A 13,917-nucleotide genomic window follows, 5' to 3' on the forward strand; every position below is an offset into this window, starting at 1 on the left:
CAACAATCACAACGCGCAACACTAAACCACTTTTTACAATAGACCATCATTTTTAGAGGCCACTGTCCAACAGCCTCCTAAAAATGCATATAGTGTTTTATACTGGTTTTTAAAGGTGCACTATGGATCAATAAAGTTTGTCTAAGTCTAACATTTTGGGTGGAGGGCCTCCTATACCACCAGCTTGTCTTGGAGATTTTGTTGCGTTGCCTGAAATGTTTCACAGTATGGCACTAAATTTATCTCTCTCCACAAAGACAAAGAGTAGATGGCGCCTTGTCACTCAGTTTCTGGTTAGATCTGTGGAGAGGCGACAGCACTCACTGTAAGAGGGTATTTTTGAGCAATATAAATGCTTGTTAGATAAGTCAAAAATTCTGCAGCACGTTTTTTAACTGGCACATGACGTAGAGAAAACATAACACCTATTTTATCCTCATTACACTGGCTCCGCGTTCATTTTAGAGTTGATTTAAAAATTGTATTGTTTGTTTTCAAGGCACGTCATGGACTGGCCCCAATGTACAGTTCAGACCTCATTGTTTCTGCACTCCTTTGTGCGCTCTGGGGACTGAGGGCCACCTCCAACTTTTTGTCCCAAAAACGAGGCTCAAAAGCCACCTGGTGCCTCAGCTCAATTTAATTTCTCCCCACCGACTAGGTCAGAAATCGGAATAAACTAGAGGGTGTGCAAGAACCCCAGAAGTTGTAGACCGTGCCCCGGCCAATCAGTGAAGAGCTGTGAAACCATGATGTCAAACTCAAGCGCCTGTCTGGTCTCTTTTGTGGAACAGCACAACAGTAAACAAAGTGGTCGAGATGGATGTAGACGAAGCTATACATTTTGTGTTGGCAACGATTCCCGAGATCGAGGATTTAAAGCCGGAACAAAGAGAATGTTTGGTGAATTTTATCAAGGAGACAGATGTTATTAGCCTTCTTCTTATGAGATTTGGTGCATTACATACGTCACGACCACATAGCAGCGATTGGTTAAATAAAAAAATACCCGCCTACTGTCAAGCGAATGAATCCTAATGCTGGGAGATCAGACAGTTCCTACAAAGTGAAACCAGCTGATGAATCAGGCTAGGGTGAGCATGGGGTGACCCTTGGGTGACCCGGCCTTTTTTGTGGTTGGCCCCAAACTTTGGAAAACTCTCCCCCCTCACATTCAGACTCTTGTTTAAAAACACACTTTAACTCACCAGTTTTTAACACGGCGTGAGAATTGTGTGGTCCTCTGACTGTCTTTTATTGATTTATATTTGCCAATTTTATTTTATTTTATTTTTTATTTTATTGACTTACGTATTTATATATTTTATGCTTTATTGAATTTAATGTGTTAATTTATATTGTTCCTAATCTGTGCAGCACTTTGGAGACTTTGAGTTGGTAAAAAAGTTGGATTGGATAGGATTGTAAGTTTTCGTTTAAATTTTAAGGCCAGTGACAAAAACTTATCGTTGTGTCCTTATGCAAGACACTTCACAACATTGTTTAATATAAAAGTGGTGTGTGCACAAGTGTTATGGTAGTGGTCAGAGGAGCAGGTTACACAGATAGGCATCAATTCCACAGTAGCAGACCCCCCATTTGAAAACATAGTGCTCCTTTAATCCCTATATCTAACTCATTTACATTTTAATATCTGCCTACAAACGCCAATAAGTGAATGATCTGTTTCTCTAATATATTGAAAATGAAGTATTTTTTACCAGCGTATTGTCTGCCACTATGTACAGCTCCATGTACTTGGTGGTCCCCCAGGTGTTCCTCTTCACCTGCGAAAAGATTAAAAAAAGCAGTTTGAGAACCAAGGTGTCCCCGAGTATTACCACGATAAGAAGCAGCGCTCTGAAAATTATCTCTTAACTTTCTATTAACTCCAAACGATGTTGTAATTATCCTGGTAATAGCCCCTGTGCTGGCAGAGTGGCTTGGCTCCTGATGCCATTAAGGTTCTGACTAGAAACACTGCATCTATCAAGGAGCAAATGAAGACTTGAGAGGCTACAAAAAGTGGTAAGTATTTGACAAGTTGGACAAGTAGAATATTGACTTTCAAGTATTTTTCCTGAGTAGTGATACAAACTTTGCATGTCAACCAGCATGTACAGGTGTGATGTAGAAGTGTGTTATTGTTACGTCAGTCAAATTCAGCTTGTGTGTGTATATGGTTAAAATGTTCAAGAATGTCTGCCCTATACAGTCAACAGTGGTAATTTCCAGACCACACACGTACAGCCTATATAATAAAAAAGTCAGTGATACAAAGTATGACGGATTTCACTCTAGAGACTATGGAGAGGATGAGGAGTTTGACAGTTTCCACAAAAAGAATATAAGAGTATGCATGTGAATGGCTTGATAGTTGGCTGTCTGGGCGGGTGTGATTGACTGACAGCAATTGGCAGGTGGGAAGAGATAAGAAATATAGTTGCTTGAATTACTCTGAATTTCATTTAGACATTTAATTAATATCTAATTTCATTTTCTTTACATACTGAATGTGGTGAATAGCATTTTGATATTAGAACACTTTTAATAATTTTTCTGCAGTAAGTATCCGCATCTTGTGCTAGTTTGGTTTTATCCTGGTTTGAGCCAAGTTTAATCAAGATTAGAGACTACCATATTTTTCTGACTATAAAGCGCACCGGATTATAAGGTGCAATATCAATCATGTTGAATTCTCTCTTCTATTTTCATACATAAGGTGCACCGGATTATAAGATGTATTAAGTGAAACAAACAGATGACACTTGAGACTGATCCCTTAGCCCAGGCGTTCCACGATCCATTGGCAGATCGTGGTGTAATTCGCCCGGCGTCGCCTCCCTGTCTTGGTGAATGTGTATTATGAATGTGAATGTGGGTGGATTAAGTTTGTTTTTTTAATTTCCCAGGAGGAGGACTCAAATATACATTGAGTAATAATCTGTTTAATGCAGCTTTGCGCACATTTGTTTATGTTTTACAGAAATAAAACTTAAAACCATATGGCTTGTTTGCATAAACTATATAACTATAACTACTGTGCGCTGATGCGGTCAGCTTCTGTCGGACTAACGGACACAACTCCATGAGGCTCCTGACTACGGTAGCCGTAAATCTCCGACAATCCCTCAAGCAGTGCGGCTTCGTATCTTACCAAAGTCGTACTAAAACATTTGGACAGATTTTTGGGCGTCGTGTACCAGATAAAATTGGTTTGAGGTCATTAAGCACAATCAGAATTAATACATAAGGCACACTGGATCATAAAGTCGATTATTGAGAAAATTAAAGGATTTTAAGTAAACCTTATAATCCGAAAAATACGTCAATTTGGCCCTGCTCTAGACCTGGTTTAGTCCTGATCTAGATTTATGTTATAATGCTGTTTCCTCACCAAAAACAGACCTGGAGTTGTGTTTTTACTTATTTTGGTCTTTGGAGATGTAGACAGACTAATTATAAAGAATTACTCAAACATGTGCGAGTCTCCAAGCTTCTGCCTTCAAATGTCTTTAAGTCAAACATTATAGTTGTTTGATGAAATTCAAACAGATCCTTAAAGCTGGATGTACACTGTGTGAGTTTTGGCTTAATCATGTGTCGTGCTTCGTGTAGTAAACATGGGAAAACAAGAACCGATTAATACCTCACGACCAGCTCCTGATCGGCAATCGTAGGTCGCAAGAATATCAAACCTGTTTGAAATCCCTTCGCCTATGGTAAGGGTTTCGCACTGAGCATCAGATCGTTTAGTGTGAGAACATGAATCGTGAGCTGTGAACTTTTAAACCCTGTCATTTGGTCATACAATCTGAGCTGCGGCTGGGTGAAACGACTGAAAATATCGCACAGTGTAATGTATGTCTGGCATAACTTGCACACAGAAACATGTAATCAGTATCCCAGTATTAATGGGTTTCGGATTTTGGTTATAGCTGCCATTTTGAGCACTTTTCACAATATAAAAGAATTGGACAGCACCTCGCAATAGCCGTAGGTTAGATTCCACTGCAATGACCAAGCCTCATTCAGACTCAAAGCTATGAGAGCCATGCCTTTCCCCCAGAGATGTGTAGTGATGTTGTGATGAGTTTTTCTACCCTCATATGAAGCTGTGCCATCTGAAGACTCATGTCATCTTCTCCCTGCTCCATGTGACCCCCACGGCTCTTAAATGAAATGAGCTCACCCCCGAGCGCCAATACTGAGAGGCAGGGGGCTTTATTAAGGTGAACCCTGACCCCGAGAACTGGCCATGATCTAGTTACGGGGCTCCTCAGTGGCACCACCGTCTTCAAAGTCTCGCAGGGGAAAGAAGATTGCGTGTAATAAAACCGTGGCTCTCCTGCTCGCTTCAAATTACAGTTCAGATCTATTCATTTGCCAGTCGAGAGTTTGTTTTCCACGGAGAGGCATTTCCATAGATCTGCTCTGAATAAAGGGCTGAATTTATAATGTCTGACTTTTCTGCGTGTGAGATTTTATGACTAGGAAATGTTTTCGAGTAGTACTTGAGCCCAATCGGATGTTCACAGTACTCCCTTGATGCTTGAAGTACTAGCTGTGAGTCAATCATTCTATTTTTTATATCTATCTGTTCAGCTTATGGAATTATTGTTTTGTTAAGAAGCTTATTTTCTTGTTTTTCTCGAAATGAAGGTCGGTTTGCTATAAAATTAATGGAATATATTTAATCATGTTCAGCCCCAGAGAACATATTGTACCTTGATTCTTTATAACTAGAAAAAGTAAAAGTAACATTCTTGGATTCTGCAAAGCTTTTATGAAAATGCTCATTTTAATTACAGTTATTTATGACTAAAATTAATTATTATCATATCATTATCATTGGTGAGTGCATTAAAAGAGATACTAGCCAGTAATTAATACTAGTGTGATAAATTAATTTAAAGGTGCACTGTTTTGTAGGGATGTAACAATAACCGAAATATCGTGATATTGTAGTGTCAAAAGTCTCACAATAATACCGTGGGCTGTCACAATATATCCAATTACAAAATCCTTTGCTTAAATGCATTGTTTTATAGTAGCAACAGCTTATAAACATTGGAAACTACATATCCCATGATTCATTTAAGCATAGAAAAGAAGAAGAAATGTGTTTTTACTTGAATTCTTGGTATTATGACGGAAATAATTCACACCAAAATCTTGTCAGGGTATTTTAAAAGCAAAAAAGCGTCCCATCTGCTGCCTCTCCAAAATATCGCAATAAATATCGTACCGTGAGATGCATATCGTGATAATATCGTACAGAGAGATTTGGATATCGTTACATGGAAATGAACTTGTTAATCACAATGGAGACAAGTTAATGGTCAGATCTATGGAGAAGCAAGCCTGCATATGGTAAGAATTAGTAACAATATGTAACAATAGTGAAATTATCGTGATAGCGTATCATCAAAAGTCTCTCAATAATATCGTGAGACCTCACAATATATCAAATCTCAAGTGTCTGTGCTTAAATTCACTATTATGACGCAGCAATAGCTAAAAGAAACAGCAAAGAATCGTGGTCGATGTAGTTCCCTTTGTGTTTCAGTCCAATTTACACAATGAAATAACTTATTAAGCACTTTTAAATCTTAAGTCTTTGGTTTATGACAGAAACAAACAAAATATCACAATTAAAATCATATCGTGAGATGCATATCGCGAAAATATCTTACAGAAAGATTAGGATATTGTTACATTCCTAGTGAGAATTAATGTTTTTTAGATATTTTTGAACTATAAGACACCTGTAATTGAAAAAATGGAAGGGAGATCATTTTAATGCCCTACTGTGGAACATTCTAGGCTAAGAAATAACATCTAGTAGTGGACCCTGCACCTTAGAAATTACACAGTCCACCTTTAAGTACAGATGTTTTTGCTTAAATTATGACTGAAAATGACTGTAGCTAGATTTTTTTTTTCATATGATAAAAGCCCATTACCACCAGGACATTAACATTTCCAGTTAATTCTGATCATAGGACCTGCGCTCTCGTGCCCTACTAACACACAAACAGAGCCTATTTCTGCATGCACACAGAAGTCGGGCTTTGTGGTGATGAATGCGGTGCACTCACTTCTCGTTCATGTGATTTATAATGGGAGCTCTGCAGGTGTGGAGCCGTGTGGCCTTACTATCTGCACCTGCAAGGTCTTCTAAGCACTACAGGCCTGGTTTAAAGTGTTCACATCCATGTAACACGAGGACAATTAGCACAAAGGGGGCGTTTGTGTCAAGAAAACACATCCACATTACAGGTACTTCTAAGGATAACAACTGACACCAGCTGAAGCCATATTGGATCTGGTGGCAAAAGGTTTTTATTCCACACTCTTCTCTCTGCTCTTTTAATGTTAATTTTATGATGATTATTTATGTTTTGATTTGTTTGTACTGCGATTTTAATGCCTTTCTTATTCTGTAAAGGACTTTGAATCGCTTTGTGTACAAATTGTGTTATATAAATAAACTCGCCTTGCCTAAACAAAACATAAAAACATAAAAATGTAAACACAAAATCTATTACGTTAACTAATGATTCTGTGATTGTATTTGGCTTAATTGCTCAGGAAACTGTAGCTGATATGGGCATGGTTGTACCCTGCATCTGAATGTTTAAACTAGCCTAGAAACTTCCAATTTCCTGCATGTTAGTAATATGATCAAGTACAGCCCATTGGGAAAAGACAGACGACATTATGCCAGCCTCTTCTGGGATAATATGAATTCTCTAGGTTTAACACCACAGGAGGTATGGGTCCAGTTCCATCCAGCCATCCATTTTCTTCCTCTTATCCCGCTTATGTCGCGGGGGGAGCAATCTAAGCAGGGACTCCCAAGCTTCCTTTAAACTGGGCTCCTCCAGCTCCTCCGGGGGGACCCCAAGGCGTTCCCAGGCCAGCCAAGAGACCTCCAGCGTGTCCTGGGTCTTTCCCGGGGCCTCCTCCCGGTGGGACATGCCCAGAACACTTCCCGAGGGAGGAGACCAGGAGGTATCCTGAACAGATGCCTGAGCCACCTCAGCTGGTTCCTCTCAACGTGGAGAAGCAGCGACTCTACCCCGAGCCCCTCTTGTGTGACTGACCTCCTCACCCTACCTCTAAGGGAGCGCCCAGCCACCCTGCGAAGGAAACTAATTTCGGCCGCTTGTATCCGCAATCTTATCCTTTCGGTCATTACCTAGAGCTCATGACCAGAGGTGAATGGAGGAACATAGATTGACCAGTAAATCTCTTCATCACAAATGTCCAATACAGCGACCGCATCACTGCCGACACTGCACCGATCCACCTGTCAATCTCACGCTCCATCCTCCCCTCACTCGTGAACAAGACCCCGAGATACTTGAACTCCTCCACTTGGGGCAGGGACTTTCCACCCACCTGGAGAGGGCAAACCACCTTTTTCCGGTCGAGAACCATGGCCTGGGTCCAGTTTGGATGTAGAAAAGATTGTGTTATATTATATCTCATGGAGTTTCATAAAATGCGATGAACTGGTGGTAGTGAGACATGATGGAACTATAATGGTTTTCTCTCCTCTCTATTATTTTGATATTGAATTCTGCCTCATTTCTGATTATGCCATCATCTCACACATTAACTTGTTTAAATTCACTTCCTTTCAGTTCTTGGCCATGTTTTAAACTGGTTCTTGACTGTAAGTAGTTCTGACATCTGTGCACTGGCTCCAAATGGAAAAATATATTTCAAATGTAAGTGAAACAAAAGTATGAAATAAGTCTTATAAACTCCTGCTGTGAGCCAAGTGAGCGTGTGCAAACTGCTCTCAGTGTGTAGTCAGATGGAAACCTGCTCCGGAGCCCAGTCGCACCATAATTCAGTCATTTCCACTGCAGCCGCTGCGCTTTATGGCCCAAAATGGCACCTCTGGCGTTTCAACACCAGGTTTGCATATGACTAAAAGAATCTCCTCTGCTGGAGTGACTGCCATTGGATTTTTGCCATTGGATTTTGGGACAGAAAAGGATCAGAAAAAGTTTAAAAATTTCTATACATATTTAGAGTATAGATATATATGCTAGGCTTTGGGAAAAAAATTATTGATGGCAGGATGATAATGGCAATCTAAAACTGAAACCATAAGGGGTGAGCAAAAATATCAATATATCGTATCGTTGAATGTAGGGATGTAGCAGTAACAGAAATATCGTGATATCGTATCGTCAAAGTTCTCACAATAATATCGTGGTCCATCAGAATATATTGAATTACAAGTCGCTTTGCTTAAATTAAGAGTTATAGTACAGCAATAGCTAAAAAAGACAGAGGGAACTACATAGACCATGATCCTTTGCTCCATTTCAGTGCAGACTACAAGAAGAAATAACAGTTCTAAATACTTTTAAGTCTTAGTTCTTTAGATTAAGTCTTGTCAAGGCATTTTAAGAGGAAAAAGTAGCGTATTAATAGTTTTGTTAGCCTCCACAAAATATCATGAGGTTCATACTGTGACGATAACGTGTCGTGAGACTTGAATATCGTTACACTCCTAGTTTAAAGTGATGATACAGTACTGATATCGTGAGCTGCTGTATCGATATATATCCCCAAGAGTATTTTTTGGTATATTTTACTCAATTATTTTGTTACAGTGCTACAGGTTTGTTGCATGTTTAGAGGAAGGAAACTTGTTGATTCAGAACATTTGCTATATTCACTGTTTTGATTAAAATGTGTGTGTTTTAAATTCACTTTGCACAAGAAGTAGTTTAAGTTTAAGTTTTAGTTTAAGACTTTTAGTAGCACAGCCATGTTATTTTTTTATTGAACAAATAATCGAATACATTTGAAATATATCGTATCGAATCGAAAGCTCACTGTATCAAGACTTGTATCATATTGTGGCTTATTGGCAACTTGTTAAAGATATTCAGCCCTAAAAGCCATACAGCAAATTACGAGAATGAAAGATGATTTTAACCAATCACAGAACAACATTAAGGTTTATAACTGAGCATCTTTAAAGAACAAATATGATGGATTATTTATGTTTGATATTGAAATGTAAAATAAAGTACAAATAAATGCAACTCCAGGTGTTATATGTTAACCAGGCTGGCACCACCTAGTACCCACTTAGTGTCGAGCGAACAAATTCTAGTGCTACAAGGTCAGACTATTTCCACGAACTGAAACAGGGTGATGAATCAGGCTTGTTATATGTTACAATGCTGTTAAAGCATGGTTAAAAAAGTGCATACTCCATCTTTGACAAACTAGTTTACATTGGATTAATCCACTCTTCCACGATTACCATACTATATTTCATTATTATCCATGCTATGTCACCTTCAAATATTTTTAATAACAAGATTTTCGAGTAGATAAATGTGGTTTTGTCCTGAGTTAATCCTTTTCCGTAGCCATGGAGTGTTCTGCATCACAGGGCTCAGGTGTTTGGGGCAAAGTTCCTGATGCTGTGGGAGTCACGATTCACATGAGATACACAACATTTAGACGAGAGGAAAACAACTGTTTGCTCCTCACTGCTGTCACACACAGACAAATCAATACTTACTTACCATTTCAATGTTTATTAAGTGCTTTCTTTTTTTTTTCCCCCCCTTTACTTTTCTAAATGAACCTGGCATTACAAAGAATAATCCAATTACTGTAGTGAGTGTTGACTTACCCTGGAGTGAAAAGAGGATATCTGGTTGGACAGTAGCATGCTGTGGGCGTGTCCATGTCCACAGCTGCCGTGGGTGATGGACAGCTGGTCAGTGCTGAGCAGGGAGTGGTCGTCTCCGCTCACAGGTTCCAAGTAGAAGTTGTGGCTGGAGTTCAAGGATATCAGGCCCCTGCAAAACCACCACAGGCACACACCTGAATTCAGAGCGGTTTTCAAGCCTACCGTATTTGAAAGCAGTAAAGCCCAGGACAACTTCATAAATTCTATCTCTGCTTTGGCCTTGAGCAAGAATGACTCACACGAGCTTTGATAAGCAAGCATTCGCACAACTATTTTTTCTTTTACATTTCTGTAGAATTTCTCAGACTTAACACAATGTATGAAGTTTTTTCTGGATACTGTTTTATACCTGCAATTATAAATGATATATAGCATGAAAAGAAAAAAGAAGAAATATAAACTCTAACTCTTTGACTGTGATTGTTTAAAGGGCCCATATTTTCTGAGCTGTTATAATGTTGTTTTCTCATCAAAAACAGACCTGGAGTTATGTTTTGTTTCATTCACACATGTTTAACGCACAGACTCTGCATATTTAGGTTCTTCTGTCAAATGGAAAACACACTTTTAACCATATCCAAGTCTCATGATACGATATCGTCACGGTATGAACCTCACAGTACTAGTATTTATTGCGATATCGAGGGAAAGCTCATGATATGGTGGGGAGGCTCGCGATTAGGGATGTAACAATATCCAAATCTCTCAGTACAATATTTTCATGATATACATCTCACGGTACGATATTTATTGTGATATTTTTGTGGAGGCGAACATACTTTTTCCTCTTAAAATGCCTTGACAAGACTTAATCCAAAGAACTAAGACTTATAAGTGCTTAGAACTGTTATTTCTTCTTGTAGTCTACACTGAAACAGAGCAAAGGATCATGGTCTGTGTAGTTCTCTCTGTCCTTTTTTAGCTATTGCTGCATCATAACTCTTAATTTAAGCAAAGAGACTTGTAATTTTATATATATTTTGATGGTCCATTGTATTATTGTGAGAACTCTGATGATATCACAATATTTTGGTTATTGTTACATCCCTAGTGGTAATACAGGAAGGGCTCCACTGTATTTTTAGTCTAAACAACTTTACTAGAATCATTTGGATGATTTGAGCCCTGGAATTTCCAATCTCTACTGAACTAAAGGTAAAAAGAGCTGTTAACTTGAAAACTAACAGCTTGTCCGATACCGTCTTGTCAAAGCCTGACCCCGTCAGATCTCAGACGCTGAGCAAGGCCGGGCCTGGTCAGTACTTAAGATGGGAGATCACTGGGAAAATCAGGTGCCACAATGGGGCGCTGTCGCTGTGTCCTTAGGCAAGGCACTTCACCCATATTGTGAAAGTGGAGTGTGTGTGAGTGATGGTGGTGGTCAGAGGGGGCGATGGCACAGATTGGCAGCCTCGCTTACATCAGTCTGTGGATACATTAGTAGTTTACCACCACCGAGTGTAGAGTGAATGAATAATGCTCTGTAAAGCGTCTTTGAGTGTCCAGAAAAGCGCTAAAGAAAACTGCTGCATTATGATTTATTATTATTACCCCTTCATGACATTACAAGATGGAACAGAGCAATTTGAGAGGTGGAGATGTAGACAGACTAGGGATGGGCATTCGATGAAATTTTCTTAATCGATCATCGGAAGAATTAATGATCGATTATCGATTAATCATTAACGTTTTTATATTAAAATGATCATCATTATTACTATCTGCACTACTAATCTGCATAAATAAACTCAACTTTACGACATATAAACCGTAACGACTCTAGAGCCACATCAATCCGTTTGACATTATAATGTGTTTAATTCAGTTTTGCGCAACTCTCACAGAAACGAAACTTAAAACCGCATCGCTAATTTGCATAAACTCAGCGAAGATAAAACTACAGCTCTTGAGCACCGATGCGGTCAATTTCTGTCGGATTAAAAGACATGACTCAGTGGAATACAGGTTAGTGTGACCATATTTGCGTTTGTCAAAATCAGGACACCGTATGGGGGGAGGGAGGTGAGTCCTCGTCATCGACATTGCGCGACTCTCACCTGGTAAAACTTTTTCCCACTGAACACTGAAACATATGTTCCTGCTTTATACACTGTGCACATGGACTCACACTTGTCCCGAATGTAACGGAAAGCGTGGATTTTCTTGTACAAATCATCGTTAAATACACATTTGTGCTTTGGTACGTTGCAGACTGACCGAATGTTTGTGTCTCGCTCCTTCTGAGTGCAGAGAGACACATGTACGGACCCCTGTTTGGTCACGCTACACACAGCAACCTACATTCGGTTTGTCGATTAAAATTAACGTAATCGATTAAATTCTTAATGATCAATTATCGATTAATCGACTAATCATGCCCATCCCTCAGATAGACTAAACTACTCAAGCACATTTGAATGAAACAAAACATGACTCCAGGTATGTTTTGATGAGGGAACAACATTTTAACATGGCTTAAAGCTCAGAAGAGTCCATTTTGTGTAATATATTCCCTTTAAATCTGCTGTCACGCCCTGAGAGCAATGACTGACATTGGCCAAGAGGACGAGTGGGAGCGTAAGAGTAGGCAGCATCTGCTTGTGTTTGCAGCATTGAACAGAAGAGCAGTAAGAAAAACGATCTCTCTGGACAAATGTTATATTATTGCACATGTGTCCAGTGACAGCTGAGATATAATACAACATCAGAGTGACGGTGGCGCGCTGGCCACACAGGCTGACCATAAGGAGGGACATATGTGCACGGACAACAACAGCTGCTGCTAACATGCCATTAAATACAGTCAAAGATTTCTGAGCGTGTACTCTGTGGTATTAACAAGCTCAAAGCAGGGACAAACTGTGAGCTTTTTCATAAGTGAAACGCAATGTCCCGTTCTTTCTCTAATGCTTCAGCAATTACTGTCAACGTACATATTCATTTGTAAGTACTCATAGTGTAAATAAATGAGAACAAGGCAATTATGAAGTTTAGTCAGTGGACAAGAATACAAATGACTGCAAATAATATGCATAATTCAGTGGCAAATTGAATAAAATAGTATAGATTTGTGGTTTAAAATGTTCACTAGTCATGGCTTATAATCCTCTAGTTTTGTCTTGAGCAAATGTCCCACTGAACTCTAGTTAGCACCGGTTTGGACATGTCTTGTAGTGACAGGCTTTCCCTCCTCTCTGACTCTCCTCCATGTTCCGTCTGATCTGCTGTCAACACTGTGTCGTTTGGCTGCAGTCCAGATCAGCACCACGGACAGAGCCCCTCACACACAAACGCACACACATACACACACGCACACACATTGGGTTCCCATGCTTTTCCTCTAACCAACTCTAACTATAGTCAGAACTTGCGTAACCTTTCCCTAACCTCTAACCTTAACTTATTTTAATCACTAGTATATGAACTTTTGATCTAATAATAAAGGATTCACGTTATGGCGACCCGATTTTTGGCCCCATATGGAAGGCAGGTCCCCATAAAATGAGTGTGTAAATGTGATAAAAATCCGTCCACACACACACTTATCACACAGGAGTTCTCATTTCAGATTAAGTGCTGCTGGAGCCCTGCTGAGCACACTTGATATCTCTGTTATTACATCCAACTCATAAACATTTTAGCACTCGCATCCCCTGAGTTTTACTGTGCAACACTATTTGAATCAAAATGTTAGATTACAGAGGATAAGAGTCACAGTATAAATCCTTTCTTAGTGTGGAAAGTTCCATAGTGGTGGCATTTAAGTTAGGCACAAGCAGGGGGTGCCACAAGGCTAAGTTACAGGTCAGATCTGCGGCGCGGCAAGACAGATCACAGGTAGAATGTATGTTTTTCAAGATACTTTGTATCAGAGGAGGGGATTTGCAAGTCAGACTTGAGTCACTCCTCTTTTAGGACTTGAGACTTGACATGATAAAATGGACTAAGACTTGGGCTTGGGCTTGAAGGTCAGTGACTTGGGACTCGAACTTGAGGCCTGTGACTTGAGAAGACTTGTGAAGCACTTTTAAATCTGAATTCTTTCAATTCTGACCGTAATGATTGTCAAGACATTTAAAAAGGAAAAATTAACATTTCTACAACTCTTACACACTCTATAAATACTCATATATAAGTACTATGATTTTTTTAAAGTACAATTTGTCTTTAAAATCATA

The 13,917-nt window shown here is 39.4% G+C and overlaps 1 protein-coding gene across 1 annotated transcript in view; it reads right to left on the reverse strand.

The window, feature by feature from the left end:
* adam19a (ADAM metallopeptidase domain 19a) overlaps nucleotides 1–13,917 on the reverse strand; it is a 192,998-nt gene that overhangs the window by 49,412 nt on the left and 129,669 nt on the right. Inside the window, exons 6-7 of the mRNA XM_055156515.1 lie at nucleotides 9,680–9,848; nucleotides 1,722–1,787 (exon numbers count right to left, since the gene is read on the reverse strand). Of these exons, the coding sequence (XP_055012490.1) occupies nucleotides 1,722–1,787; nucleotides 9,680–9,848 (235 nt within the window). The remainder of the gene's footprint in view (nucleotides 1–1,721; nucleotides 1,788–9,679; nucleotides 9,849–13,917) is intronic.

The sequence above is a fragment of the Boleophthalmus pectinirostris genome, unplaced genomic scaffold (assembly GCF_026225935.1).
Source record: "Boleophthalmus pectinirostris isolate CB_2022bp ecotype Guang Dong unplaced genomic scaffold, ASM2622593v1 HiC_scaffold_20, whole genome shotgun sequence".
Lineage (NCBI taxonomy): Eukaryota > Metazoa > Chordata > Actinopteri > Gobiiformes > Gobiidae > Boleophthalmus > Boleophthalmus pectinirostris.